The sequence below is a fragment of the Paramisgurnus dabryanus genome, chromosome 8 (genome assembly GCF_030506205.2).
Source record: "Paramisgurnus dabryanus chromosome 8, PD_genome_1.1, whole genome shotgun sequence".
In the NCBI taxonomy this organism is placed as follows: domain Eukaryota; kingdom Metazoa; phylum Chordata; class Actinopteri; order Cypriniformes; family Cobitidae; genus Paramisgurnus; species Paramisgurnus dabryanus.
This window is the reverse complement of record NC_133344.1, coordinates 18,479,786-18,494,806: the sequence shown is the minus strand read 5'-3', so window position 1 is coordinate 18,494,806 and position 15,021 is coordinate 18,479,786. Positions and strand designations below refer to the sequence as shown.

Here is a 15,021-nt window from a genome sequence, read left to right as displayed (position 1 = left end):
ACTAATGTGTTTGCATTTAATGTGATGATAAGATTTAGCTTTTTGTGTGACATTTAAATGTGATCTGTATTTTTTGAAACTCAAATGAAAGAATGTAATCCAGTCTGAAAGTGTGACTTTAAAAAGTGTGAATATTGTGCCCAACATGGGAACATTTGCTCACTTTTACCTCTAAAAGCGTAATTCATACTAAATATAAATGCTTTTTTCTTTCAGGTGTTTGACAGCGCTGGCTCTTTCCTGTCGTACATCAACACGACGGCAGACCCTCTGTACGGCCCGCAGGCTCTCGCTCTCACTTCTGATGGCCACGTAGCCGTGGCAGACTCTGGAAACCACTGTTTTAAAGTGTATCGATATCTGCAGTAGGGTGTACAGTAAGATTCAATTCGTCTTTTGCATTTCGTGTTTTCCTTTGCACATAAGTCTGCACATACATTTCCAGAAGAGAATTACAGCTATTTGACTGATTTATCTTGACGTGCATAAACGCAGGGCTTAATGAATGTTGCGTCCATATTTGCATTGATTTGCGTTAATATCCAAACCGAATGTATATTGAAAACAAATAATAAAAATCAAGGTGCATCCGATAGTGACTAAGGCAGCTATCCATATAAGTACAAAATACGTTGTGCTGTTTCTCCAAAATGCCAAGCTGCGTGCTAAACCCCCAATTCAGTTAAATTAAGATTATAATTGTTAAAAAAATAATGTAAGCTTTAAAAAAAAACAGTTTATTAATGCTTCAGCTTAAGAATGACCCATAGAGGGCACTGTTTCACATCAAACTGGCCATTTGTGCATTTTCTAGTTGTACATGTGTATGCATTTGTATCATATGGTGTAAATTTGATCACAATTGGCTTGCTGTAGTATGATTTTGGAAATTCAGCCTCTCTTACTACGCTAAAGCTCGATATTTAAAGCAACACAGCTTAATGTAAACTAGCTTTTAGTAAAGCTGCTTCATTGTGCCTCTGCTTTTAAAAGCGCCTACATATGACTGACCACAACAGCACAATTCACATACTGCATGATATTTTATGCCTATGTAATGAGTTAATTTATTTTGTACATTTATTTTTCTAAGTTGAAAGTGTTTCGTTTATTGCCTTCAGTGGTTATGATGGGGTGGACACAGCTAATGAAGTTCATGGGTTTTCATGTCATCGAAGGAAATTTGGTGTTGTTATATCAAGATGTGAAAATATAAAGGTTGGTTTCAGGAATAACAAGAAGAAAATGTCAGTATAACAAAGCCATCACTGCATGTTAAGTTGCCAAATTCAAGATAAACCAGGGTACTATCCATAGTTGACCATATTACTGAAGCCTGTTACTACTGTTTTTTAATGCGTAGTTTTGTTTTCTATGAATGTAGGAAAATGAAAAAACTGTGATAAGCCATCAGAGTTTTGTAATTTTGGCCAAGATGTCCACACTCTTAGGAGACAAAAATGAAATGAATTCGAATCAGCGTTTATATTTTATTTGGGGTCAAAACATTTCTATTCCGATAAAACTTCTGTACTTATTCTGAACAAATGTGCACAAGCGATGGAAAGCAGGTGTTGTTTAAGCCATCAATACAGTATTCTGTAATGAAACTACAGTGTATAAATCTGTTATTTAAACTGCAATAATCCTAAAATGTATGTATCAGAATTGTATCATCTCTAAAACTGCCCTACAAGAGTATGAAAATTATAATATGGGCAGTCGGAGATGGTTGTTTCTTTTAATGACATAATTTCTAGGATTATTGTGATGATATATAAAGTGAATCTGCTGTATTGCCAATATTACAACTTTTCCCGATTAAAATGCAAATGGAAATATTCCAGATTCTGATGTATCCAACTGTAACTCTCTTTATATGTCAGTATGCACTAGAAATAAAAGCACACGATTTACCAACCCACATACTGATCTCATTCATGGTTATTGCTTTAAATGTCACATCGTGTTATGGGGTGTTGTTGCATGAATTTGTTTAGCAGGTGGCAGGCGGAGCGACTCAAGGTTCCTCTGCATTTCTTCTTCTCTGGTATCTCCTCAATCCGTATGTCACTGTTCAACATTCCTGTAACAGTACAACATGGTGTTAGCAACACACAGGTCACATGTTCAACTCCTAATGAGTGCATGTAATGAGTGCATGTAATGCAAATGCGTAAATGTAAAACATGAGATGTAGTGGCTTACTGCTTTCCTGCGCTATTCAGAGCAATAATATTTTGAGAAGCATTATTTGGTTTGGTTTCCCACCATAATCTCAGTGTTTTGATTTGTTCTTGCTGAAGGTCACCTTTAACTTTGGACAGACATCTATAAAAGTACAAAATATCAGAGCTTTATTATCACCTCATGCTTAAAGTGATACCCCAGCCAAATATTAAAATTACCTCATGATTTACACGCCATCAAGCAATCCGAGATATATGGTCATCACCTTTCACACATCTGAAGTTATTTTAGTAAATGTCCTTGCTTTTCCAAGCTTATAAGCAACATGATCTCACGGCAAGTCATGTTAAGGGGGTCGCACACTACCGGTGTGTACGATACCTCCGAGTTGTCCTAGACGTGACTCGATGTGGCGCGGCACTGGGTTGCAGGTTTGGTGTGCGACCCCCCCCCCCCCCCCCCCCCTTATAGTCACAAACATTTTTATTAATTTACAAGGTAAGAAAATAGGGGAAAATAGAGAAAACAATACATAAATGCCACGAAAAACAAAGTCGTGCCACGGACACGAAAAACTATTTATAGAAATAGTTTTTTTGATATTTGCCTGGAGTATCCCTTGAACTGTCCTATCCTGTGTCAGATAGCCTAGTTAACTCATTCGTTGTTCTTTGTGGCTGTGAGTGTGTGTGCTTGTCTGCTTATACATTGCCTATGTATATGTATGTATGGAGTTATCAGATTTTTTACCAATAAGCACAGAGAGGCCCAGCTGAGCAAGATGGTTTCGCCAAGTCATTATCCAGTGGATATTGAACTTCAGCCTCTAACGCCCGTTGCTTTACAAGTGGCCCACAATAAAAACATTGCCGATATTAGTAACGCATCAGCAACATCCACATTGTGCTCAATTAAATGGGTACGCAATGGAGTATCTCTAAATAAAGATGGAAATTCATGTACTATTTTACTGAACTCTGCTGCAAACTCGACAGATAGATCATTAGACTATCCAGTTTGAGCAAAGTTGCCGAACTGGATTATCTAGGCTGCAACACCCAATCTGTAGGGGCTTCAACATCCTCGGTTTCCCATTGCACAATAGATTTTTTGGTCCCTTTGGTCCCACTCCGTCCCTGGTGATAGTAATTAATACAGTTGGGATCTCTCCAACAGACGGTGTCAAAATGTTTCACTTGCAGGTTGAATAACCTGTTTAGAGAGACACAAAGACATGATGACGCAGATTTCAATGTCACTGATAACCACTGATAAATCAATGTCATTAAAGTGACATTACAGATGGCTTCATGTACCAAAATGAACTTTGAAACACGCAGACAATACAGTAAGTTATTCAAAATACTTTAATAACATTATTAACATTTTAATAAATAAATTGAATAGGACAATACACTCAGTTTTTCAAAATACTTCAATAATAACATTTTAGTAATGAAATTAATAGAACAGTCTATTAACCTAAGTCAATTTGCCTTCTTTTTTTTTTAGATAAGATCACGATGAACCAAGTCGTATAATCAGATGCAAATGATAATGCCTTATTTGATATATTTTATTTTTGTATAGGCTACACGTAAAGTATTTTAAAGTGTTTTCTTAAATCCTCCACTCCTGTTTTTTAATCCTGAAACTCGCTTTGGCGTCCTGTATGCATTTTTCGTAATATTGACATTTGATAGGAGACATACAAATATGTTAATTTAAACTCCTAATCAAAATGCTATGGCCTTGTTTTTTCTAATTGCGAATTTATTATCTTTGTTTCCTTTATTGTGTTTGTAATTCTTTTAAAATATCTAACCAAATCAAATTTTTGTTAATGACACTTTTTAATGCACAGTTTACAGGGACAGACCATGTTTTCGAATGTTATTTATTGGCCTGTGCATTGGAATTACAGGACTTTTGGTGAGTCTAGAAATTGGTTTGTGTTTTAAATGTCCAACTTATGAAATTCATGTCTGATCAGATATGTATATTTTATTCATTCATTTGGTTTTGTACATACCTTTGGCAAGGCTTTGTAGGCTACTTTGCATCTCAATCAGTGTTTTTTAAGTGTAATCAGTTCTATTCTTATTCGTTTTTAAATAAAAATGCAGGATGTGAAATTATTATTAATTCTTAAACATGTGATGAATTAAAGCCCTGAGAGTTTCATGACACTTTTAAGAACAGTAGGTTAAACCTTCTGACTTTTGATTATTAACCTTGTAGGTTTTATGGGCTTACGTGGGAAGTAAAGAAGTGAAACATCCTCCAACCAGCTTTTTGTCACAACACTTTGCAAAACTTTACAACTCCAGAAACTCCTCCACCTCTCCTGCAGATGTTCAGCTAGAAATCAGTTCAGAAGACTCAGAGTCAAGTTCAAGTTCATTTTACTCTGAATTTGGAATCAGTTCAGAAAGTTACTCCAGTTTACAGCAAACTCTTTACTGGGCTGGACCAGACAGATCAATTACAAATGTATCTATGAGTACAAGTCCAGATCACTCCACTTTCATCATTCAGAACCTGAAAGACAGCTACCAGATAGGGGAGGAGCTTTTTGTTACTATCCATGCCAGGGACTTTAACAATAAATCTAAACGTTATGGAGGGGATTTCTTTCAAGCAAAGCTTTTCTCATCCGAACGTCCCCAAAAGGTACTGTATCTCCTACATGTCTGCTGTATCAGTGATGTTTACGGAGTTCTTTTCTTTATCTTATCTTTCTGGACATTAACTTGAGAATTAAAAATGTTTTTCTGTCACAGGCCAGTGTGTATGGGAAGGTGGTGGATTTGCTCAACGGCTCCTACTCTGTGCGTTTTCTTCTGCCGTGGGTTGGACTGGCACAGGTGGCTGTGCGTCTGATCCACTCCAGTGAAGCTGTGCAGGTCCTCAAGCATCTCAGAGCCACTGATTCTGACAGAGTGCCTTTCCATGGATATTTTGAAGGACCAGGACCGAATGGGACCAGACTGAAAGAAACAGTGTTGTGCAATGTGAAGTCAGACAAGAATGGACTGGAGAGGATCAAAAATGGAGATTGTTGCTGTGAATACAAAGATTCTCGCACTGGAGAAGAATGGCGCTGTCGGAGACCCAAATCACTGCCATGCAGCGCTCGTGTGTATCACTCTATTGGAGGATATATCAACTACATGACTGCTGAAGAAGAAATGTTTTTGTGAGTTCATATAACGCTCATTTAATTTATTTATATTTGTATTTTTGTATTATCTTTACATTTGTAGATATTTAACAGTTAGTTTTTTCCACTATATCTAGTTTTCTGTTTGAACATTAAAAAAGCTATGGTTAAACAGAATGATAGAGATGTTGTCCTTGACAGGAAACCAAGCAACAAGGGTATCAATGAACTAAAAAAAACAACAATCAAGATTCTTCCCTCTAACGGAAGTACAAACATTGGTATGTTGACCTTACATGATGCACACTTTTTACTAATAGCAACTTTGATATTTCAAAAATAGGTAAAACGATTTTTGAAAGAATGTTTTTTTACCAATCAGAGGCCTGAGGTTTGTAACAACATGAAAGTGAGTAAATGACAGAATCTGTATTTTTAGGTATACTTCCTTTCTCCTTCACTCTAAAAATGGGTGGCATTTTTTAACCCATGCTGAGTATTGGAAAAAAACACACCGCTGGGTTAAAACTGAACTAATTAATTTGTGTTGATGGCGTTTATTAAAATTATATTACTAGTGCAATTACACCATGTACACTCACTATAACACTTTATCCTGCAGATGTAACACAGAAATGTCGCCCTGGTTTGCACACACCAGTTCCTGCTGGCTTTTACCTGAATGATGTTTGGACATCTTTTGTGTGTAGCACCCGTCATTTTACTACCCAAACAACAATACAGTGCCTGAAAAACAAACACATCTACTTGATGGGAGACTCTACCTTGAGACAGTGGTTTGCGTTACTGCTGAACATTATACCAAGTAAGATTAACTGGTATGTGTACTTAAATATTAAGTCATATTCATAAAATCACACAGTATCATTGTTGGTGTTTCTCACTGCAGCCTTGAAGGAGATAAACCTGCATGTTCTACAACCGGCAGGTCCTCATTTAGCAGTGGATGTTGAGAACAACATTGATGTTCACTGGAGGCATCACGGTCTTCCTGTCCGCTGTCAGAAAACTGAACTTACTAATCTGCACTACATCAGTAATCAGATTGATGATCTCAATGGAGGACCTCATTCTGTGTTTGTTATTCACCTGGGGATCCACTTTGCGACATTTCCTCTAGATTACTTCACCAAAAGAGTGCTGAGGACCCGCAAAGCTGTGCTAGATTTGTTACAGCGCGCACCAGAGACTACCGTTGTAATCAAGACGGCCAACACTGGCTATAAGGTTAGTCAAATACCATAAATTGTATAAATTGGATTATGTGGTTAAGGTTACTCACGATACCCTGGTTCCCTGAAATAACGGGAACGAATATTGCGTCAGTAACTGACGCTATGGGAGAAACTCCTGTTTACTCCAAAATTGAAGCCTATTTGTTAACGTCGGTAAAAATGACAGACAAATGGCATTTGAGCCTGCGAAAAGGGTCGGGGTTACACCCTATATAAGTCCAAGTCGAATGCCATAGATTTACCTTTTAGTGATGGGCAGTCCGACTCTCCAAATCATAGATTAGACTCTTCTGGCTCGGCTCCCTTAGGGCGCACTCATACTATCCAAACCAAACCGTGCTCGGGCGCGTTTGACCCCTAATGGCGCACTCACACTATCCAAACCAAACCGCGCTCGGGCACATTTGACCCCCAAAGCCTGGTTTGTTTGACTAGTGTGATTGCTCTGTTCTGCGGCCGGGCACGGATTGGTTAATCGCGCCGCGGCCGAGTTGCAGAGGTGGGCCGGAGCGCTTTCCAGCGGAAGGCTGTGGTGTCAGTTGCGCGACCACTCACCTTCATCTGCCTCCGTAAAAACCTTTTGATGCGAGCAGCGGGGTTACGTGAATGTCCGGCTACACACGTGACAGATCAACTAAGCAATTTGATGACATGTGAGAGGGCTGTCTGTAATTGCGCACCAAACGACTCCGAATAAAAAACACAGACTTATCATTACGGTGGGTTCCAGTGTTAAGAGAGAGCTTTACTTCCTGTTTTTTTTTTTCAAAACAATCGCATCTTAATGACGAAAGCGCGCCCGTACTCGGATCGATAAAAAGTACAGTGTGAGTGCGTGCACCTGGGGGATTAGGGAGGGGTGACAATCGGGCTGGGGCATGGTTTGGTTTGGATAATGTGAGTGCGCCCTTAGAAGAGCCGGCTCTTACGGTTCCGGCTCTTTTATTTAGTATCACTGGGAGACTTATTTTTTTGCCCAATTTAGCGATTGTGAATGGTTTGTGTGTTGGTATGCAATTTTTGTATCAATTGTTTTTATAAAACCTTTATTTATTTATTTTTAAAATACACAGTTAAACATTACAATAAAACTTTAATTAAACAATTGAACAATGAACACAGAACCACAGCAAAAAAAACAACTAATAAATAAAGTCAAAATTAGTCTTTTTCGGTTTTCACTCATGACTTCTTTTTGGTAAATGCCTTAAAGGGATAGTTCGGCCAAAAACGATATTAAACCCATGATTTACTCACCCCCAAGCTGTCCGAGTTGCATAAGTCCATCGTTTTTCAGACAAAAACATTTTCGGATATTTTAGAAAATATTTTAGATCTTTCTGTTGATTAAATCCCCCGCCCTCCGAATTTGTCATGCGTCACTAAGAAAAGTGCGTACACTACGCTAATACTCTCTCCTGAGTCTAAGATGGCGGCACTACCGGAAGGTAGTCAATTACGTTAATAACATTTTAAATATGGATATTTCTACAACAACACCGCACAGATTACCCTCAGAAGACCTTTGTTTATCATCCTGGAGCCGTTTGGATTTAATTTGTGAAGGATGGACGCACTTTTTTGGACTTGAAGGTCGTGGACTATGGCTGGACCCCATAACTTTACATTTAATCAACAGAAAGATCTAAAATATTTTCTAAAATATCAGAAAATGTGTTTGTCTGAAAAACAATGGACATATGCAACTTGGACAGCTTGGGGGTGAGCAAATCATGGGTTTAATATCGTTTTTGGCCGAACTATCCCTTTAACTTTCGCCCAACGCGCTTACATTTTAATACAGTTTCCCCGCCTCTCTCTAATGCTTTGTACCTGGCCTGTACCACTACACTGGCTTTTTGGAGCATCTATCCCCCTTTCTTCTTTCACAGAATGGTATAATCCTAGTCTTTCCCATTTGATTGGACACATCATGTGCCACATACAAATAGGTCCCGCCCCTGCCTGCGAATGAAGATTTGGCCCTCCCGCTGATGGAAGTCGGCTGTTCTTGTTTGCTACAAAATTCTTCTCTTAGAGCCGGCTCGTTCGGTAACGACCCATCACTATTACCTTTTTCGAATGAAGCGCACAGTCAAAAGAACTCTTGCTGCATGTCGTTTAAGCATGGCCAGCTAGGGCCTGATCTGGGTGACTTCATATCACGGAGGAGCTTGTCCTGGTAAACTTGCAGCACTGCCACTGTATGTAGGGCAAAAGCGGCATGGCCATCGACGGCAGAAGACTTGGCTTGAGTCGAAAGTAAGTAAAAGGCTTCTTCATTGGGGCAGCGAGATGATCATGCTGAAGGAGAAAAAAGGGAACTCAATAGCGTTCGACCTGGACTTCTATAGGGCGTAACCCTGCCCCTTTTCGTGGGCTCAAACGTCATTTGTCTGTAATTTTGAACTGCCCCTAAAGATGTTGTTTATCGAAAGTGACTTCCAGCTACATAGGCTTTACATTCTATTATTAGTAATACATTTTTTAATCAAACCCATGACATTGGCGTTGTTAGCCAAGCTCTAGTCAGTTTTTGAATTATGGGGGTCCCCTAGCCAAGTCGGGTCCAATACCCAAGCCCCCCCCCCCCTCAATTCGAACACCGATATTAGGTGAACTGTTGGCAGTCTTTAATCAAAAGTACCATTTAATATCTTTCTTAAGTGGTTTAGTTTACAGGGACACAGGTAAACCATGTTTATAGCATAATAAACATGTCATTAATACACTTCATGTCCCCATAAACAACACACACACACACACACACACACACACACACACACACACACACACACACACACACACACACACACACACACAAACACACACACAAACACACACACACACACACACACACACACACACATGGGTATTTATTATGCAAATAAATGTGAAAAGTATATGTTGTGTATATTGATATTATGACTTTTGTTTTTCTGTCCTTGTAATAGGATGTGTTTGGCAGTGACTGGTATGTCCAGCAGTTGGACACAATTCTACGGTGGGCTTTTCAGGATATTGGTGTTTATATTATAGATGTGTGGCAAATGACAGCCTGTCACTACAACAAAGAGAACATTCATCCACGTGAAGTTATCCTCAAAAATGAGGTTGACATTTTGCTATCTTTTATTTGTCCTGCATAAAATAACATAATACCTGTATTGTACTTTATTTTGTTAAATGTGAAAAACCCTGGCAGGAAAAATCGACAGCAATCAGGTAAACTTGTGTTCTCTTCAAGTTTGATGTCATGTCAGCAAGAGCAAACAGTAAAGTTAAGTTGATGTGATTCTGTCTCTCTCTCTATCTGACTTGCTAAATTAGCTGTGTAGTGTTGCCAGTGCATCTCTTAACCTGTCTGTTACACAACAATTTATTGCGTGAATAAACAGCTAAGGGCAACAGTGTTTATAAACGCCAGCGCGATAACCCCGCCGCACGTGCAATCGTGCACGAAATGACATCGGTGTTGGGGACCATAACAAAAATAGCGTGATAACACTCCTAAATGACAACGTTAATGCAATATGGAACCCAATGAATTTACATTGGAATGGGTAAAAAAAAGACTATACAAGTGCCAAATAATGCATTCTTAGACAGGTAGCATTCAATAAAGTGTTTGCAGCTCAGACTGTGCAGTTTGGTAAAAGTATAAAAATCTCAAGTTCAAATTACTTTATTTTACATGCATTTATGAGCAAACCTCTTCAATGTGCCTTTTGATGGTCAGTGTAACTTTTATAACTTGATCTGTTTAATCCACATTGTTTTCGTGCTGTTCTAGTCCATTTAATGACAGATATAAACACAAGTAGACTTAAGAAGCACATACATTATTAAATCTCTTTCTCTTAAGTTTATTAAGATAGATGAGGACTCATTTATTGCTGGACAGAGAGGGAATGAAAGCGCAGTCTTCTGCCAACAGTGTGTTTTTACATATTTCATTGCTTTTTGTTAAATTGCTCAAAGTCATGACTGTTTAAAACACACTTGGCATCACATTCATGATTTTATGGTAAAATGACACTTTTTAGCGTCAATCCACGAGCATTTATACCATAAACAAAGCACTTTCACTTTAATTGAGCGTGAGCAGCGCAGCAGAACCGATGCAGAAACGATTGCAGCACTGTTGCCACAGAGCCGCGAGCTCGCGCTGCTCATGCGGCGGGGTGCATGCTTGTTAACATGGTCGCTGAAAAAAACAAGCGCTGTGTGAAACCGCCGTGGACTGAAGCCACTCGCGTTGCTACTATTCTACGGCGCTGCCTTTTTGGGTCTGACGAATCGACGCGCATATTTTGCATCGACGTTGTCCCAGCCCTAAATGGGTATAATGCCAGCTAGGTCAAAATGAATGCATATCTCTCAGTAAATAATAACCATCAGGGATCAAGTATTGCTCTTATGAATACTATAAACAGTTATACTGTATGGCAAGCCATTTTAGCTTTTATACATTCGCATGATATATCAAGAATTCAGTTTTCACTAGGCTACTTAAAATATAAATATTAAGAGTGTGAATTATAGTAGTAACCATGTTTTCTGTGTAGTGAGAGCAGTGGGGTGTCAAGTGTGAATGTGTGTCAAGCTCACTGGTCATGGCTCATGGCCCGGGTCAGGTAGGAGGGCCCCTAAGAAGATTTTTGCTTAGGGCCCCAGGGAGGTCAGGATCAGCTCTGGTAAGCAACATGCAGAAAATGTTATATACATCATTCAAAATATAGACAAATTCCAATTTATGTTTCTTATTTTGTCCAGAGAATTAAAGAGTGCACGTTTGTGTAAATTAGGATTGTGCCGATTTCAGAATTGGTGATGATGGTTATGACGTGAGTCAAATGTGAGTTCTAATAACCGTGTTCAACTATAACCGTCGGTCTCACGGTTATATAATAACCGTCACACCCTGATGTGATGTGAGCAGGAGCTTGTGATTGTTTGGAACTTTGGCAATAAAGCAAAACAAGGGAAAACAAAAAAAACTTCAGATGGCATGTTAGGTTTTAGACCTAAGCAGAGTAAACACCAATATCTAATGTTTTATAATGTAAACAGAAACTGCCTTTTAGAACCTCTAGGTGTGTGTCTGTAATCATTCATGTTTAGCATTAGTTGGTCTTGTTTAGTCCCTCTACATTCATCTACATTTTCCTGCATATTACTTTATTCCTACACTTGAATTTAAACACTTTGATTGAAATTCATGCAGTTATGCATTTAAACTATTTTCTATAGCCTTTAGTTTCGGAACTAACAAGCTTGTGCACTTATACTGTTCAATTGCAGATTTTAATGCACAGAAAAACACAATTACGAGAAGGGAATCAAGAGAATAAGAGTGTTTGTTTGTGTGTTTGTTTATTTACTCTTTATTTATTTATAGCGAGAACGGGTTATTGATATAAAAGTTAAAGGGATAGTTCACCAAAAAATGAAAATTCTGTCATCATTTACTCACCCTCATGTTGTTACAAACCTGTACAAATGACTTTGTTCTGATGAACACAAAAAAAAGATATTTTGAGGAATGTTTGTAACCAAACCGTTCATGGACCCCATTCACTTCCACAGTATAAAAAAAGAATACAAGCCTGACTTTTAAAATTCCTCTCTGATCTAGGTGTGTCTTATTTAATAAGCTGTTTTGTTTTTCTTCAACTTTTTTAAATACCTCTCTGATATAGGTGTGGTTAACTCAAAATTTTTTTTTTACTTTAAGTGATTTAGGTGGTACTGCTGCCTTGGGCTAAATTCTTGTATTGTTTGTTCTTGCATCGTAAGAGAATGAGGAATTAACTCTTCATAAAACATTAATATGTAGTCTACTGTATGTGATAGCCAAGACAACAGAGTGTCACATAGTCTCCGGGATATAACGAAGACGAGGACACACAGGATTCTTTATTTACACCAGAGATGTTCACGAGTCTCTCATCTAAAGGCTGAGCCGAGTCTGAAATCTTTAGTCGAGTCATTTCATGTGTTGCTCTCTCTCTAAAAGAAAAAGCCATGCATTTTCTATACTAAAAAATAACAACGTAGATTTAAAAGCTTCATTTAAGATCAAGTTTTTAACAAAGAGACAGTAGCAGTCTAATGTAGCTAGCAGCCGATTTGTTAACGTGGCTAACCTTTGTGGGTGTGTTCTCTGGTGTCTAATAAAGTTTGAAGTTGTTGTTCCAGTATCCTTAATTGTTTTACCACATTCTTTTCATGAGGCTGTTCTTCCAGAAATACCCTTTGATATATTAGAAAACGCAAATTATAAAATCTATGACACTGTAGGTCCTGCCTTCTTTTGTGATACTCTTATCACATTTCAGATTTGACGCACCGCACACTGACAATATACGTCATTGAATTCTATAATAAGTGTCCGGTCCAATCCTATTTACTGTGGTACAGCATACACAAAAAACACACATACCGTAAAACTTCAAATAATAGCCGAGTCCCAAATAAACGCCTGTCTCTTTTAGACGCCTGGTGTGACGACAGGTTTGGGTAAATAAACGCCTGTCTCAAATAAAGGCCTGGTCTGTTTTTTAGTTTCGGGTTGTATTTAATCTTCTAAAACCCGTAAGATCGTCTCTGTTTAAGCCAGTTCTATGGTGCAGATTGCACACGTTAAAGTTTTGATTACCGGTAGATGTCACAGACGCAGTCGTTCCATTACTCATCACTATGACAACACAACAAGGTTCGTCTTCAGGATTGAAGTGATGATGACAGTAGCGAAGTGGCAATCGGGAGAGTCGGGACTTTTCCCGGTGGGCCGTATAGTGTTTTGAGGCCGCTGATAATAGCCGGGCTTTCAGTCTTTCGTCATGATGCATGCACTTACGCCACACATTGTATTTCTCACACGGAAACACTATTGATCATATTTAATATGCTGCAGCCCCCAAAATGTATCTGGCCGCACTGCTCTCTCTATCAAGCCCGTCTCCCCTGGAGTTCTAGTCGAGTCTCAGACCCGCCCCCAGACACAAATTAACAGACGGGCATGCCATTATTTTTGGGGGGGCACAAATTAGAAAGATCTCATCATGTATCATAATCCTAATTATCTTGCAAATAAGCATTGGATGAATGCATACAGGTTTACACGTTTAACCGATTTTATTTGGTATTTTAACAGCGTAAGTCAAATCGTGTTTCAGCGCTGCAATCACGCTCAGCATTGCTTGAGAGGTTTGTGGAAGTGTTTTAAAGCTTTTTTTATTGTCCATTTACCCCCATCAGGTGGGGCCGAGACCTTAATTTGCTCATTTAGGAAGCTGCGAGCCACTGTATATTCCGACTCCACAATGGCTGTATTCTAAAGATCCAGTAAAGGTTTCACTTTGGACAAATCCAAAAAAGTAGAATCCTCCGGGTTGAGAGATTTGAGTGCATCCATTAGCGCACAGTTGCGCTCCCCAAAACGCTCCTTCATTTCCCCACAAACCTGCGCAGCTCAGGTTCGTTGTTGGGATCTTCGTGTGTAATTCTTTCCTCAACTACATACATAGCAAAGGATCCTTGCAGCACTGAAAGAGTGTTTGCATTTACAAGTTGCAAACCTGTAAACAGATCCATGTCCGCTGCCTGTAGCATTGTGTTTGGGGGGGGCGAGATATGACAAGATTGTGTGTACCATCTCAGCTATGAATCCGAAACTTGGTTCAGACATGGCCTGCAGTAAACCTGTTGCTTTAACTCGCACTTCTTTGGGATAGGCTGTTAACTCCGCGCAGAAGGGTGGCAAGGTCATCAAATGATCTTAAAATAACGGAGACCGTCCCAAGATGACCAGTCCAGCGTTGATTTAAGAGTCGCTTCAGAGTCTGTCCTTTATAGATAAGGGAGACTGTAGGTTTTCTGCAGAATTTGTAGAGCATGTTGCACATTGTGAAAAAAATCCGATAAGGCTTGCTCAGTTGCAAAAGCATGAATGACGACCAAATGAAGTTGATGATTAAAAGAGTGGACATATGGTATGTCTCTGTGCAGTTTCTGTTGCCGAAGTTTTTGCACTCCTCCGTGTTTGCCCGACATCAGGAAGGCGCCGTCATACACCTGACTTATGATTTTTTTCGGTACTCAGTCCTGCTTTTGTTAATTCCTCAATAATTGTGTCAGTCAATGTAGCTGCATCCCCCTTGTCAGTCGTGGAAATGACCAGAAGACGCTCAGTTGGCTCATACAGGTCATTAACAAAACGCACAATTATGGAAATATTATTTTGTTCCTGTAGGAGTTCCATTCACTTTTATAGTGTAAAACAACTCACCAACCTCTTTCACAATCTGCTCTGTGACCATAGTACTCATAATGTCTATAATGATGTTCTGAATATCATGGCTAGAGTATCTAGCGTTGTGTGGAATGGACTGTGCGATTCTGGCCAAG

The 15,021-nt window shown here is 39.0% G+C and overlaps 2 protein-coding genes across 2 annotated transcripts in view; both read left to right on the top strand.

Moving 5' to 3' along the window:
- trim3a (tripartite motif containing 3a) overlaps positions 1-1,924 on the top strand; it is a 31,518-nt gene extending 29,594 nt beyond the window's left edge. The window contains exon 14 of the mRNA XM_065280840.1: positions 217-1,924. Within this exon, the coding sequence (XP_065136912.1) occupies positions 217-369 (153 nt within the window). The 3' untranslated portion in view covers positions 370-1,924. The remainder of the gene's footprint in view (positions 1-216) is intronic.
- A 1,524-nt stretch (positions 1,925-3,448) lies between these two features.
- Positions 3,449-9,904, top strand: LOC135770912 (NXPE family member 3-like). Its single transcript, XM_065280833.1, has 8 exons — positions 3,449-3,538; positions 4,055-4,122; positions 4,432-4,863; positions 4,974-5,389; positions 5,555-5,634; positions 5,976-6,179; positions 6,264-6,601; positions 9,564-9,904. The coding sequence occupies exons 1-8, from the start codon at positions 3,493-3,495 to the stop codon at positions 9,756-9,758; spliced, it is 1,779 nt and encodes a 592-aa protein (XP_065136905.1). The 5' UTR covers positions 3,449-3,492; the 3' UTR covers positions 9,759-9,904.
- Positions 9,905-15,021: the final 5,117 nt, after the last annotated feature.

What these genes read in the sequence shown, in the direction of transcription:
- LOC135770912 (XM_065280833.1), top strand. Translation starts at nt 3,493, where the DNA reads ATGGCTTCATGTACCAAAATGAACTTTGAAACACGCAGACAATACA. An exon ending in TTGGAATTACAGGACTTTTG is followed by an intron (nt 4,123 to 4,431) that starts GTGAGTCTAGAA and finishes TTAACCTTGTAG; the next exon opens with GTTTTATGGGCTTACGTGGG. An exon ending in TAACGGAAGTACAAACATTG is followed by an intron (nt 5,635 to 5,975) that starts GTATGTTGACCT and finishes TTTATCCTGCAG; the next exon opens with ATGTAACACAGAAATGTCGC.